The sequence below is a fragment of the Odontomachus brunneus genome, unplaced genomic scaffold (assembly GCF_010583005.1).
Source record: "Odontomachus brunneus isolate Ranch 3 - 2012 unplaced genomic scaffold, Obru_v1 Obru_scaffold_103, whole genome shotgun sequence".
Classification (NCBI taxonomy): Eukaryota; Metazoa; Arthropoda; class Insecta; order Hymenoptera; family Formicidae; genus Odontomachus; species Odontomachus brunneus.
The window spans coordinates 277594-294188 of record NW_022639553.1 but is presented as its reverse complement, the minus strand read 5'-3'; the positions used below and the strand labels follow the sequence as shown (position 1 = coordinate 294188).

Genomic DNA, 16595 nt, shown 5'->3' with positions numbered 1-16595 from the left:
AAGATACGCTTCTCAATTTCTTGTATACATTAAAATCTTAGTTTCTTTTTATTAAACAACAAAGAAAATCCAAGATCATTTGAGAATTTTTCAAAATTATTAAATGCCATATTTCCAGGAAAATCTAATAAAAAAAAATATATATACAATTAATTATGAAAATTTAATAAATAGATATATAATCTTAATTGAAATAAGTAGATATGAAAAATATTAATTTTATTAATATTTTATATATAATGTCTAAAATTTTGATCTTTAGAAATTTAGGTGTATTGAGATTCGTGATAAATTGATCGGCAATTTTCTATGATGAACGCACAAAAACTGCAATATACTTGTAGCTCAATCGTTAAGTACATAATCATCCTGACATGATTGGGAAATCATAATCTTGATCAGTAAGAGATTGTATCTTGATAGTAAGGTGAAATGAGCTCACCTGTACATCATGTGTCCTTTGTCCCACATCACCGAAGGTTTCCTAACGTATCCGCATTGGCCATTTTGCTCGAACATGGCTGCATTCAGATTCAATCCCGTGTCATCGGTCTGATAATTCAACGCGACCATTTGAATCCCGAAGGCCCAGAATATGACAGGATTGAAATTTGTGGAGTCGATGCGCATTCCTGCGGGGTAAGTTCGAATAAGTTGGGTTTCCGCATGGGCGACTACTCCTAGCGGCTGCTTCCTGCAAATCTTCTTCGCCGTGCTCTCGTTCAGAGACGAACATTGGAAGCAGGCTGGCACTCCGCGAGTAGATCTGGCGACAAGGAAAATAAATCTTTAGATTTTTTGTGTTCAAGTAGCATTACGAATACGATTAAAGCAAAAAAATACAAGATGACGTAATAAAATTATTTTGATTAGAATAAGAAATAATTCAAACAAGTAATACTAACATAAAATTATGAAAAGAGAAAAATGAAAAGGAGACAATTCGTAACGTTAAGAACGAGCACGATAAAATTCCACTGCATACATTTGTACTAAATATAAGACATTTAAATATGTTTCCAGCATTGTTTCGCATCGTCAGCTCACATTTATGGCAAGAGACCAACCTGAAGAGATTTTCTATATTGCTGCCGCCGCTCGCGATCGAGGCGGACGTCGAGAGCGACTGTGGCGATCCCGAGGAGGAAGCTATACTGCTGGTTCCTATACCGGCGATGCTGTGTCTCTGGACCGGTCCCGTGTGCGACTGGTGGCACCTGGTCTTCCCCGGCACCGCCGTGCCGGGCGTGGTGTTCAATCCGCGGAATTTAATCGCCTGTAGATAGATCACCAGGTCCGACAGCTCCTTGGCTATCTGACTGCTTTGCTTCTGCGATTTGTCATCCACCGCCGGGTCCGATTTAAAGCGGCTTTGCGGTACTTGGCTGCTGCCCAGGTATCTCTCGTAACTCGAGATCGAGTTATCTGTAAAATTGTGCGGTCTCGCTTAATATCCCACTATATCGCTTCGTTAAATTTTTAATCACCGCAATTACGATATTTTTCTCGAACGCGATCGTGCCGGGGATTTACGCTCGCTCGTGGTAAACTCAGATATGAACGGAGCAATTAAGTGGAGCACGGTAATAGAGGCCTGCACGATATAACGCAGAGGTGCACGATGCAGCACGCGTATCGGCGTATTTAGGTTAAACCTGAGCTCAGAGAAGATTAAGAGAACGCGAGTTTCGATATCGTTGGGGAAAGTTTCTCCGGCGCGACTCTCTCGACAGCGCGAACGGATGCGTCGTATTTACCGTCGATATTGTCGTCCTCGTCGTCATCCTCTTCGTCGTCGTCATCCTCGCTGAAGTACTCGACGACCGACGTGCTGCTCACGTCGGTCCGCATCTGCTTCATCGAGGACGCGCGATCCGACATCAGCATCTTCCCGCGGTGACTGAGGGGCGTGTGCGACAAGGGTCCGGTAGGGTCGACCACCAGCTTCTTGTTCTTGATCAGGATACGGTAACGGAGCTGCGAAGGCGACGGTAGCTGCGGGTCGTCGCTAAAGTCGGTCTCGAAGAGGAACTTCGTCACCAATTTCTCGCCGAAAACGGACTGAAACGACGGATTCCTCGGCCGTAACTCGAGCCACTTACGTGTGACGATAATTAATGGCAGGAGTAATTTATTGAGTAATTAATATACCTGAAATATTTGGGCCATGCGAGCTTGCTGATTCGGCGAGCAGTGATTTTCGATGGAAAGGATCACGGGGTAGGGGGAGCTGACGAACGCGCTTCGATCGATCGCTTCTACGACCGATCGGAACGGTATCTTGGTGGTGAATGTGTGACCGTGATAAATCAATGGAGATCCGTCGTCACCGTCCCAACAATCGAGCTCCACGCAGCGACATCCCGTTAAGAGAACCTAGAAATATTTTTCCTTCTTCAGAGCTATTGATACTTATCCCTGCTTTAATTATGACTTGTTTGGCCAGAAATTCGGGTTACTCGTTTTGAAAGGCACTTCATTTTGTGAAATCAAAATTTCCATCTTAATGCAAAGAAAAGTATCCGATCTTTGAATTAATGTAACATTTTAATTTTATATTAATTTCTATAAAAATATTCGGAGGAAATTTTTATTAATTAATTTTTCTCTCAGATAGTACGTATAATTATCAAATAATGCGCGTGATTAATTAACAATGACAGGATTATAATTACCCAAGAAGAGGATTCTAGCGACAAGGTGCTATTTTCTGTAATTGCATATTCTAAACGAAAACTTTTATTTAAAGAATATTTTTCTTCTAAAGAAATGGACTATTTAGTCGAAAAGTTGCCATTCTAACTTTTTTATTTATTCTAACTCTTTCGAATCAAAAGGAATATATTTACTTGAAGTAGGTTGTCCTGTTACTAGAGAAAACTTTTATTAAGAGTAGCCAAACGTATTGTTGATAAAAACGAAATTCTTCTATCTTGAAGTACATTGTGCTTAGAATATTTCTGTTTTGGTTTTAAGTGAATTCTCTTAAGAACATATATAAGAGTAAAATTTTCAAAGAATTCCGTTAAGAATGAGATTATATTTTTTTATAATAATATCCTTTCGTGAGAATCGAGAATATCTTCCACGTACTTTTTAGTTTTGTGAAAGTTCATCCTTCGCACGAGAATCCGTCTGTAATAGTTATTACCCACCTGTGAATATAATTGCACGGATGATTCCCCTTTGAGCTGATGCCCGGTCAAATAAGTATTGTGCGAGCTGGCGATGTAATATTGCGACAGCGGCTGCTGCATCTCAGCCTCGGATGGTGTCGCGTATTCGTTCGGAAAGGCATAATTGTCCTTGTCCATCATATACCGCGCAAAACCCTCGAAAGACAAACACCACTGTGTGCGAAGCGCCGGGTCCGGTTCGTGCCTCTGAAATGAGAGTAAACAGGCTCGCTTGATTGTATTACGTCGCATATGGTCGCGTGCGTATTGTGATGCGACGGTCACACGAGCGAGGAAGTTGGACGGCACTCAGTCTCCTGGCGAAGGCAAATTGAAATCATGATTGTTCCGAGAGCGACGAAGTTCGCTGGAGTCGAAAGGTTAGATTGTTCGTCGTCTTTCAACGAGAACGCTTGCGCAATTTAGCGCAAACACATTAATCGTACCCATTCAGTTGGTGATATGGAATATTAATCTCGCGCGAGCAAAAAATCTCGACGAGATGGTCGAAATACTTGGATGTCTTCTTCCCACATAGCGCAAAAGTCAATGTTATTATTACTAAAATGTTGCTATGATGTCTCAGTAAATTAATTCTGTTTTGCAGTGAGAATACAATGCAGTAGTAATTCTCTCTATAGGAGAGTAAGACGTTAATATTATTAAAACGTTAGCTTTAAATGATGAAGCAATTATATTCTGATCGACTTTGAAATGATATTAATTTAACCACAAGGTGATCTTGAATTAACCAAGAATTGTATTAATATTTGGACTTAAGATTTATTATAAAAGTCCCGGAAAGTAACATTTTAAGATTGTGATAACACCTTTATCATCTTTAGCGACGCAATTAAAACCGTCTACAATCTAATGTTGGTGTAATATTTTTGTGCTATATGAGTTTTTATAATTCTAACCCAATAAAATTTACCTTGATCAACGCCTTGATGTTGTCGTCGTTTAGTTTCTCTTGCTGCCGGGACTCCAAGAATTTCGTGAATGTCGCCAAGGTGATCACTTGGGATTTCGATGTCTCGACGCCGGAGCAGTTATCGACTATGCTCGATGCCGCCACAGCGTCGAAGATCTGCTTCTTCTGCAGATTCACGTTCGTCTTGTATTCGTTAGAGTCAATGGAGTTGTTCCTTGTCAACAAACCTGGCATATTCAAACGTTGATTAAATAATATTTGCAACGCTGCCACTTGTAAGAATTTAAATCGATGTAATTCCGGTGAAATGAAAAAAAACTCAATTTTTTCAATATCGTAGATACGACGTAGAAAGACGCGAAGAATTCTCGAAATTAAAGAACGTGAAATTATCCTGCGCGTCTACGCAGAATATACTGCGTTCAAGTAAACGTTACTTGTTTCAAGCATTTCTTAAGTTTATACATCCGCAAATCTATCATAAGAGTTCATCATGAGTATCAAATTTATTCAAAATAATTCTAAGTTCTAGTAAGTTTAGCATTTCAACAAAGTATGATATAAATTAAAACAAAAAGTATGATATAAATTAAAACAAAAAACTTGTTTACTAGATAGAGTCATCTTTCCTTCGATAGAGTTATAATATTCTTGTACACAAAATAGATTCTTGTTTTGTGTATATGATAATGAACTTTTCTTAAATTTGTTGAGTATATTTTGAGAGCATCATTGATAAAATATTCTGTGCTGAAGCTAACTATTACTTAAGAGAAGGAAAGTAAATTGAGTGATCGCTTTTCTTAGTAGTGGGACTTTTCTGCGTGTATAGCGTCAGAATTTAAATGCAGCGAAATTATATTGATTCAGCTCGCGTTCACTTACCGATTCTCTGCGGAGTGGCGTCGCTGGCCTGCCTGAGCACCGCTGGTCGCATGCTAAAATCCCTCAATGAGCCGTCGCTCTGACTGCGACACGTAATCGCTAACTGGCTGAACAACTCCTTCAAATCTTTCCGGGCCCGTAAGCTGAATGAGCGGAAAAGCGCCACGAACTCCACGAAGCTCAATTGTGTCTCGTACATGATCGAAGTGTGTTGCGCTTTCATCTGCCAAGGAGCCTCCGCTCCCGATACTATACCAGTCGCTCCGTTCTTGTCCTTTTCTCTGGCAACACATAACAAACTACGCACGCTTTACTGTGAGGTGTGCGAGAAAAAGGATTGAAGTAATTGGCTGCTTTCAATAGAAAAAGCTGTTTCGTAACTGTTGTAAAATTCGTGAATTTGAGTGTTCTCAATCTTGGCTGAATCTAAGAACATATACGAATCAGATTCACGAATTTTACAACAGTAAAACGAATTTTGCAGCAGTTTTACAACAGTTGAAAAGCAGCTTTCTCTGTTGAAAGTAGTCAATTATTCGAATCTGAATTTAGATTCATAATCATGTGACACTCCGTGCAATTTCATCTATCGGGATTCGAGTGAATCTCTTTTTTCCTGAGATTTCCCTCGGCCTCGAGAGTGTGTAGGTAATGTACCTTTGAAAAGTGGAGTAAGGCAGATTGGAAGAGACAACACGCTCAGCCGAACCGGGCGGGCTACGGGGTGGAATTCGGTCTCTGCTCGCTCGCGGTGACGCCGGTATGACCCTTGTGAGGGACTCTCTGCTACCCGCGATGTGACGCAGAGTCGATAGACCGTCCGAAGAGTCGTACTGTTTCTGACTGAGGTCCTACGTTAAAAGCGAGATCGTTCAATACGACGAACGCGTCATCTGCGCGCGCGAAGATTAAGCAGAGACATGTATTCCCACGGAAATTGTCCCACTTCGATTTGCATTTAATACATGGAGGAAAAGGATCGATTGAACCAACGTGACTGTAAACGAACGTGTTTTGGTCGGAGAGGAGATAGTATTTCAGAACCGGATCTGATTCATAAACATCGCAAAGGTTCCGTCCCCTTCGACCAAAGCGCGTTTGCTTCGTACGTGGTCATAGCAATTCGGCCAAACTTATTTCCCCGTGTGTTGAAGAGAACTCGAGACGGGTCTGTGTGTGTGTGCGAACCTTGGTCAAGCCGTGGATGTTGCCGATCGATTTGGTCTTCTTGCCTTTGACGTTTCGTCTGCGCGAAGTGCTACCGCTCGTCGGCGAGAGCGTGCCGGCGCTTTCCGTCAGAGCCGACCAGTCGCGACCGCCGAAAATGCGTATAGCGTCGGCCGTGATCGGGCTCGAGCCGTTCTCCTCGAAGTACAACTGAAGATACTTGTCCTTCAACCAGCGTGATCTACGATCCGTTAGCTGTTGCTGTCGTTTGAGGCCTCGCAGTATCCAACACAATCCCATATACCATATTCTGCAAGCGGAGCAATGCGCGAGTTACATAACTAGCTTGCGTGACTCGCTGTTTGCGTATTTTAACGATAATTTCATTGTTAGCGACGCGGGGTGTAGCGCGTAATTATTAATAGCATTAGTATAATACCATATACCTTTAATACCATTAATAATAACTTTAACTATATACCTTTCGATAATACAACATTAACATATAATTGATGCACCGCGAGTATCGAGGTTTCGATTTGCGAATTGCTATTCGGCTCCCTCGGGTGCGGATTTGGACTCAAAAAAACATGGAATATAGTCAAGTTTTAAATCGGAAGATACTCGCGAGGTAATCTCTAATTCGAATATGTGTCTGAGGGGTTTTTTTCCGTGCAAAAAGTGTAATTACAAAACGCCGCGGATTTATTTTCATTTCTGAATTAATACTCTTCGAGGAATTAGACCAGAAAAAAATGTGGTTAATTTGCCTGTGGCAAATATATAATATTTTCCTCCTAGGGTTTTAAAAGAATCTTCTCGAGGCCATATAAGAGACCTCCGTTAAGAGTGAGATCTCTTATGTACTGTACGTATCGATCGAGAGAATTTTTACATACTTGTTAAGAGCAGGAGGGCAGAGTAGGAAGATCAGTCGATTGTCCGGCAGGCTGGATCCATACATGAGGCCGATACAGGAGTCGGAGCCGGGTAGGCCGTATCTCTTGCAGATGCTCCTGAGATCGGCCTCTCGGTCGCGGTCGCAGCAGCCAATCGTTATCTCCTTCACCGATCCCAGGTCCAGGTATCCTTCCTCCAAGGTGACGGAGGCGCAGTCAGCCTGCAGTTGCGTGTACCTGCTGATTAGGCCCGCTGGCATCGTGTCCTCCGGCTTCACACTCAACGAAAAATCCGTGAGAGCGGAACCGCCGAATGCGCCGGAATGCGCCGTTTTCATGGGACTCCAGGTCGGCTTTTCCCATATGAAGGTGCCGCAGGCACGATCAACGCGCGCGAACACCAACGCCGTCCTCGAGGTGCCGCCCTCGCAGTCCCAGTGCACCAAAGTCGTGCCATGATGCAGCACCTGAAACAGTTGATTTGGAAAATATCAGTAACTCGGTTGAGGCAGAAGAAATATCCGAACGCCGTGCAAAACCGGATCATGCTATTCGTCGTCATAAATATCTTTTCTACAATTTTGGAAAAAAAATTACGTTCCATCTTTTGATTACGTTCCTTTTTGGCTTCACGAGGGACCACGCGTGTTATTTGTTCCGAATATTTGATTTTCAACATTTGCGACATGTTAAGACTTCGATATATCGCGTAGAATTTCCGTAAAGGATTTCTGAAGCGGAATGTTCACGCAAATTTTAATATCCTCTTTTCCTTTTTGTGTTATAGAATCGTGTCGGGAGAATCTGCAAGATCTACGATCTGTAATCTTCCTTAAGTCTGACTTAATGTATGGATCGTATGGATTCAATCTTCCTAATTGATTGATTTTCTGACTTGCCGTCTTGCGCTTAGTAAGTACGTGAAAACAGTTTTTCTAACGTTATACACGTAATTTCTTTACCGGTATACCGATAGCGACACAGTCGCGTATCTTCTAGTTTAACACCTGTGTCTCGTAATCGAGTGAACGAAAAAATCCGACTGTTCCAGATTGCGGCGCGGTGTGCGCAAAAAGTTTCGCACGTCCGCGTCGCATATACCATATTTCCGCCACTCGTCGGTAGAATGAGGAAAAAAAGAAAAAAAAAAAGAGAGAAAAAGTACGTAAAGGTTATTGCGTAAACGCAAGATGTAACGTACAGTCTACATTTAATTTCGCTCAAAGCCTCGCTCCGCCGGTCCTCATGCGGCGACGGCGGCGGCGGCAACCAGATTACCGTCTCTAACCCTGTTATTTTCAAAAACACAGCAGGGGTGCCTGCTGCAAATATAAATATATTAATTTCATTGCGCGCGCGGCAGACGCCCTCACTACTACTGCGAGGTCATTTTCGCAATTGCGCCGCGTCGGGCTCGCGCGCCACGGCAAAGTACTGGATGTCGTGAGTGCATTTATTACAGTGATGGGCCTCGTAATGCACTTATAACGGCGTTTATGCGGTCGGCTCTGAGTGCAGCGTGTATGGAGACACTTATTGCGCGTACGCCCGCCGCGTATATACAAATGCCGCGCATTCGCGACCGAAGTCATCGACGGCAGACACTTAAATTCATGATGTCTTGCGTAACGGCAATGAGTGTCTGTCGCTTTGGATCGCCGAACGGAGATACATTAATGTCGGCTGCTATTAGACATCGCGCAAGAGCTATTAATATAACTTTATTGGTAAAATTCGTGTAAGTAATTACGCGTTTAATTGATAGGATTTCAATATCACTAAAGTTTTATAAAATTAAAAAATTAATTATGAGAGAAAGAGAAAGAGAGAAAGATGGCGAGATGTGTAAACTTAGACGTTGAAAATATTTTGCATAAAACTCATTTCTTTCAATTCTTTCTTTCTTTCAAATTCTTTCAATTTTTTCTCGGTTTTCGTTTAAATTAGAGTTTCAAATTACTCAGGGATGATTGAGTGTCGATATAAGCGAAAATGGAAATAATTTGCACGTGTCGAAATTCGTCGGAATTCTGTCAAGTTGCAATTTCTGATCTGTATGAGTATACAGAGAAAGAATATCAGTTTTCTTTTTTTATAAAATCTTTTGAATTTTGCTACGTTTTTTAAACTATAGACTATCTAGGAACAGTCTAGGAATAGATTGCCAATTAAGTTTGTCTTGCTAAGAAACATGATTTTGCTAAAAACATAGCAAATCTTGATGTAGATCTTATTAAATATTTTGTTGCCTCGCAATTGTCAGAATTGGTAAGAAAAAAATACATTATTTATATTTCAAACAATAAAAAAGATTAAAATAAGAATAGGATAAGAAAAGAATAGACTAAAGATAGGATATAAAGATCTCTAACATAGTAAATTTTGCTAGAAATATAGCAAATTTTTAATAGCACACTTTAGTTCCTAAAATATAAATAGTGCAAATGAAACGTAAGGAAATAATTAATTGCTGCAAAACGTCGATCTGTTCCTCGGCTACGAAATTCTATAATAACGTTTTTACTATGAAATTCTCTTCGTATGAATGTGGGAGAGAACCGTCACCGAAATTCAATTAATTTATCTCGGTAACGTCGGACGTAACCGTCGTCCGCCGCAATTTTCGAAGGCACATCGAACAGTCAATCGTCGTTCAGGTTCCTCGCGTTCGCACGACCAATACGTCTTGTCCCATTAAAAAATATCACCCTCGCTTGAACGTCAGAGGGTTGCAATTTTTACGACGACTTGTTAGAAAGCTGCTAACTCAAGCGTAATCTTCATCGCGCTTTAAAATTTGACATTCGTAGTCCGATTTTACGACGCTTTTAAAGCGACGAGACCGCTCCGCGGGCACAGAGTGTCCCAGAAGTATTTACCTATTCTTTTCACTTACCCGCTCCTGCGCGCGATTCGAAGCTTGATTTGTGCTCTGTGCCAAAGCATAGAGACGACGTCGCGACAAGTTAAGGCTTTTGAATACGCATATTTAGCCGAAAGCTAGTCAAAGAAATGTTTTACTGGCTTAGGTAAATTAATTCTAAATGTCGCAGTTAAAATTTATCATCACTTTCTGTACTTGCCAGAAAATTGTCTGTGATACATAGAATTTACAATAAGAGCATTCTAGCAATATCTGCAAGCAAATGTAGATTACGGAGTTATAGAGGAGACCGGCTCATGTGTTTTTTGAATATTTATCTTGAGAGTTTTAAATATTTATCTTGAGAGAACAGTAAATATACAAAATTGCGAAGTAGTCCTTTCAGAACGTAAATATTTTCTCCTGGGTTTCATTAAAATTGAAATATTACAGTTGAAAAATAGAAAAAAACTGATTTAGTAGTAGTAAAGTAAATTTTTGAGTCTTTCAAAATGTTGTATCAACCTTTAGGCTCCCGGAATTTTTCATTAAAAAGTGATTTTTTTCTCAAAAATTTTTCTATATAAATAATATATACATGGCGCAGAATTTTGAGATTTATGCAAAGCCTCAAAAGTGGCTTTCCCGGCAGTTTAGAGGTTAATATTCTCTATCGTGAGTGAATAAAGTCACATGACGAGTTACTAGTTAAAATGAAGTTTCTTGTAGGCGTATGATATACATTTCGGATAATAAAAACAAGTTTCACTTATAAAATGATCCAAATCGAGCATATGGATGGATGAGGTAAAGTTGGCCCATAATTAAAGAGGATTGTGGAAACCTCTTGCGGAGACTCAGGAACCACTAACTAGAATACATATTTGATATGAACTTCTTATCCAGAGCTCCTGGGATTGAAATTTAACCCGGTACCAAGGCCACTTTGCAACATATTTGTATTTCAATTATAATTAAATAATATACGGTTGACAAGATCGTGGCGAGCATTAATGAATAGAAGAAGGCTGCCTCTATCATGTTTGTGCAGTTAGTCACAACAATTAGTTGTTTGAAAGGTTGTAATTTCGAAATTCTGAAATATGGGACATCTAGCTCCGGTCTTCCCTACCTTCATTTGTCTGTAGTTGCTGGTCTTCTTTTTGTTTAGCACAGTCACTTACATAAGAAGTGTGACTGGCTTTAATCTGGAAGAGCCACAGAGAGAGCCACTTTCTTGCTAAATTTCACATATAGTGAAGAAATTCTGCAATCTCTGTCATCTGTCCCGACTAAACACAAAACATGTGCGATATCGCAGTGTTTGCTAGTCATTTATTCATCTTAGCTAATTTCTCGTATCTAGATAATTTTCGCGGTGTGACTACAAAGCCATTTTTCTGAGCGATCGTTCGCGGACGCGATATTTCGCTGGTATTATCGCAATTGTGTCGAACATGACGGAAGCTGCGCGGTGCACGCTCAGCTCGGCTATATATCCGCATTTTCCTGACATTTATCGGCGTTCAATCAATTATTTTTATGAGCCAACCGTTATCCGCGCGTCGGAATCAAATCGAGGAAGACCTTTGCGACTCTGGCCGCGTATTCCGCGTCCGACATCGTCGATGGATCAGTTGTTATGCGTTTTGCAACAGAGAGAGAGGGAAAGAAAGAGAATGGAATCCGCGCATTGCGCGCCATGTTATACTGATATTTCGCGAACACAGGCTGACGAATTTATCCATATGAACCGATCCTTCGCCGCAAATACATCGTGTCCCATTTTTCCCGCTCGCCACTCAATTAACGCTGACAATTGCTGGCTCGATTCAAAAGGATGACCTGGTTTTGCGCGCCACGTTACAACATTTTTCCCGTAGATCCCGCTCTGTAGTTCGCCTGCCGCAGAGTTTCCCTCTCTCTGAGCGTCCTTGCGCTCACCCACGTTTCTTTTTCCCTTCCTCTCTTCCTGCTCCTCGCCCTCCCGCATATTTCTCTGTTTCCTCTCTAATTTCCGCGAGGCATGTCAGCGGGTATGGGCTAGTAAGGCTGGTCCCTTTGAAATCGCTTTTGACGCGTGGGACGCGCTACGTACCGACCGAGATATCTTTTATCTCGTTGACGGGGCGCACCGTGGAAGAAGATATTAATATTACGAAATTGTCCGGGGCTATGAAGTACCGCCGCATCGATGTCGGTTCTTCAAACGCCCGGATGCTTCTCACTCCTTAATGAAGATCCGCGCGCTAATCTCGATACGCTCTAGTCAAGCAAACATCAATTATTTAGCTTCCTCTATCTTACACACATACATATACACGCGCATTCTTAAGAGATATTCACACACACACACACATACACTCTTAAGAGATGTTCACGAAGATAGAAGACGCATAGTGCCAAAGGCGAATATCTCCCTCATACTTCCTTTTGCGATTCGCATGGCTTAAACGGCGAACTACGAGCCAAGGAGTCTCGTATCGTCGCCGCCCCTATCCTCTCGGCTATAATATTAAAGATAAAATGCGCAGTTGTTTCTTCAAATTTCAAAGGTAACCTTGGAGTTTTCCTCCAAAGTAATGACAGGAATTTCCATTGAACATCGTGCCCGACACGATGTGACAATACTTAGATAGAATTCGAATCATACTTCAAACTATTTTTCTTTAACTTAACTTACGTACAGATCATTCATGGGCTGTAATTTTCGAGTGAGATCGTTCCTTCTGTTCGTATCCCCCTAAATTATATGTGCCCTCTAAAATATTTTAAGTCCAAAAGGAAAATATTCCAAGCATAATAATATGCTTCTTTTTCATTAGAAGAGGAGTATTCTTTTAACAAAAGTTTTCTTTTCGAATATAGAATCACAGAAAATAGTATCTTGTAAATTGAATTTCTTTTTTGGATGTCAGAATATTTCCCTTTTAGTTAAAAGAAATATCTTGAAACTACTCTCTTAAAATTAATCGATAAAAAATGTTTCTGATTGAATCAGTAAAAGGAATACTTCATTGATAATCAGTAAATATTCATTTTCAGTAGAAGCATTCTTATTGTACTGCTCCGTCTTATATTTTACTGATTCTGACCAATGGAAGCAAAATTTCATTGGCATAATCTGTAGTGCACAAGATCGTTAAATGTTGTGCCAAATCCAACTTTCTGCGCTTATGGCGATGGAATTAACGGTTTTCATGCGTCTTACACGCAATGACACTATCTGTGTTTGCAATTACATCAGTGATGATAACAATCGCTATTACTAACTAATTTTTTAACGAAGTTTTACTTATTGCAGTGCTATATTTAACTGAATCACTAGTTAAAAGTATAGTATTTCTGTGAAGAATTTAAAGTACTGCCTGTACTTTAAAGAGCACACTGAGAAAGAATGCTTGGTATTTATAACTATAAGTACATAGGTACATAATTACTATAAATTATGGCCAAAGTAAAATCATTTTTCTTATTAAACTCAACTCTAATTTTAGTGATAATAATCTTATATGCATATTATTACTATTATTTTATTATAAAAAATATAATGGGGCTAAAATTAACTATAATTTTGTTGGATTAATCATTTTTTTCTCTTAGTGCAATATATAAGAGAATGTTATCATATTACTACAAAAAATATGATTGAAGCTAAAATTATCTATAACTTTGTTGGATCAATCATTTTTCTCAGTGCAGTATATAAGAGAATGCTATGAATGGGATTATATTTTTTCTAATGATCGATTTGTATGATTTTTTTTATAATGGTGCTCTTTAGAGTTGTCATTTAAATGCGACGCTGCAAAATTCGCAACATATAAACATAAATTTATTTCCGTACTTGCGCCAGTCATTTGCATCGATCATCATTACAGCAGACGCGAGTACCGTATTTAAATAACTGGAAGTGCGCTCGAGACATGAAAGATTCTTTTGAACACGGCATCGTCTTCCACCTCGCTAGTACATGAATTTTTGCCACTCGAGCGCCCCTTCTGTTAGGATATATTAAATTCATATTCATGGACCTACCATGAAGTCAGAGATAGGAAAAGCAGTATTCATTTCATGAGACGAAATAATAAAAATGGCTCGCGACCACTCTCTCTTTCGCTTCTTTCGGAAGTAAATATTTCCCCAGACGTTATACATATAATCGTTTTGCGTTCTCGCGCAAAAAGTGACTCATTAAACGTTATTGCATAGAGAGTCATTCATTTTTGCGAGAGATTTCGACTTGCTCGTTAAGCTCAGCTCATTGACATAAAGAATTAATAAATTAAAAATTAAAGGATCTCACGTAGGTTCACGGGATTTGGTTCGACAAAAGAATTAACGTTCAATTGCCACGAACATCGGACATTCAATAGTAAAATGGAACGCGACAAGAGATAGATTCGAAAATTGCTTAAAAATTCGCGAACGAAAAAATACTGACAAGTTATTCTCTATATTTTGTTCCACTTTAAATAACGCGTAACGTAGTAATTTCGTGTAACGTAGTAATTCGTAACGCAACAATAATGTCTTTTGAGTTATTATATTTAGATATTAAGTTTACCGTCCGGTGATTTTTGCGTAATGCATAATTTACTAATGACACGTCAAATAAAATATCGTTATACATTATGATGATATAGATCTTGCGGGCAAACCACCGCCAAAACGTTGCGATTTATTTATTATCCAATTCTACTGCAGCCGTAACAGCACGTCAGGATCAAAAGCGTACCGGCACTGTGTTGTATTGTACAACAAATCCTGTGCGTCCAATATTTGCGATGCACTCCAGATACAGTATCGGGATGTCATGTATACAATTCGCAGTTTCGTTGCATGACCCGGTGTCTCTCGGCTCCAAAACGATCGCGCTACCTCAGACAATGTCTGTGAATGAGTGTGTGTGTGTGCGCGCGCGCGTATATATGTTTCTGATGCGTAATCCAAACGCAGTATGAAGAGCGAGTGTTACTTAATCATAAAGCGAAAATTTAATCGTGAAATCTTGATAATATATTAATAATTATGATAAATTTAATTAATTTGCAATATCAGGTATACATTTTACGTGGACTAATTCGCGTTTTTCTATAATAATGTGATTTTTACGAAATACCGAGCAGGAGAAAATGAGTTTGAAATTGGAGATTCAAGTTTTTACTTTTTTACGCAATAATTTTTTTGTTTACCTGTACTTGGAACCGCGAAGTGATTCCACCAACTTTGAATCGAAAAAGATTCGTTTTTCTTTCCGATTGATTTGGTCGACGTGAGTCGAATTTCACGAATAGAATTTTAGAGGTTTCACGCCTCCAGACACACTCCGTGAATAAATCATAAAAAGATAACTTAAACTTTTAGTTCATATTTTATCTTCATATTTTATTTTTTTTCATATTTTATTCTTCTTCATATTCATATCTATTCTTCATATCTTCTCTTTCTTCATATCTATCACTTTTGTCACTTTATATTTTTTTTAAACGCGATCAGTTTGTCACGTTAATTAAACATTAAGGTCTATTGCAAACTCTGATTTGATACATTTCCGGATAAAAATTTTAAGTTTGTAAAAATAATATATTAATTTATATATTAGCTCTTATATCATGCAGTGAGAGAAAAAAAATGGTAAACTTAACTGAGATTATAGTTATCTTTGACCTCAACTATATTTTTTGTAATAGAATAATAGTAGCAGTGTATATAATATAAAATTATTCTCACCAACATTACAGTAAAATTTAATAAAAAAAAGTAATTTTCTTGACCACAATTTACAGTAATTATTTTTCTATGTGACATTTTTCTATTTGTGATATTACAAACACCAAACATTTCTCAGTGTAAATATTCAATATCATAATTTTAATAAAATATTTATCCCTTCTACATCGAAGAAAGGAGGAAAAGATTTTCTTGTCTGCATATAGAATAGAAAAACCGTGTAGTAAAAGTTATTGAAGTATGTATCGATCACGTAGGTAAATCAGAACCGCAAACTTGTTGTTTATGTGGTTAAAGGGTGAGATTTTTATTTCGATACGGTATCTATTTTCCTGCATGAAACGCGCGTCTGCCTACATAATGTAGTAACATACCTGCAGTAGATGAAGATTCATGCCGGTATGTGGCGCGGCAACGGGGAACAGTGTGACTGCATGATCGTATTTGATCGGTTGCACGGGCTTGTAGGAGTCCAGATCGAGATGATAGTCGTTCTCGTCGCATTCCTCCGCCATGTAGGTTTGCTCGATCGCGGTCGTGTGAACGCTGAGAGTACTATGAAGGGACCCGGTAGTCGCGTCTCTGCCACGGGCATGCCGATGCTAGGGACAAAAGTATTTCCCGATAAATCATTCAAATATTTAACACATCGCGCTAATACCGAGGAGATACGTTTAGACTAATAGAATATGGATGAATATTTTTGTCGTTAAAATAAATACTGCCGATATAGACTCTATTTTTTTATTTGATATGATAAATAAGGCAACGAAAAAGCGTTTTTGTTGTGCATACAATTTTTTCACAATTAATATATATATGTGTGTATATATATATATATATATATATATATATATATATATATATATATATACATGTAGCAACCTAAGCCATATATATATATATATATATATATATATATATATATATATATATAT

At 39.1% G+C, this 16595-nt stretch overlaps 1 protein-coding gene across 2 annotated transcripts in view; it reads right to left on the bottom strand.

Moving 5' to 3' along the window:
• The window catches only part of LOC116848987 (1-phosphatidylinositol 4,5-bisphosphate phosphodiesterase epsilon-1-like), a 46751-nt gene that overhangs the window by 9333 nt on the left and 20823 nt on the right, over window positions 1–16595 (bottom strand). For both annotated transcript variants that reach the window (XM_032825683.1, XM_032825684.1), the window contains 11 exons: window positions 16032–16259; window positions 7062–7528; window positions 6184–6472; window positions 5653–5846; window positions 4996–5294; window positions 4111–4337; window positions 3156–3383; window positions 2152–2376; window positions 1758–2061; window positions 1068–1425; window positions 443–766 (listed from right to left, as the gene is read on the bottom strand). In XM_032825683.1, the coding sequence (XP_032681574.1) occupies window positions 443–766; window positions 1068–1425; window positions 1758–2061; window positions 2152–2376; window positions 3156–3383; window positions 4111–4337; window positions 4996–5294; window positions 5653–5846; window positions 6184–6472; window positions 7062–7528; window positions 16032–16259 (3143 nt within the window). The remainder of the gene's footprint in view (window positions 1–442; window positions 767–1067; window positions 1426–1757; window positions 2062–2151; window positions 2377–3155; window positions 3384–4110; window positions 4338–4995; window positions 5295–5652; window positions 5847–6183; window positions 6473–7061; window positions 7529–16031; window positions 16260–16595) is intronic.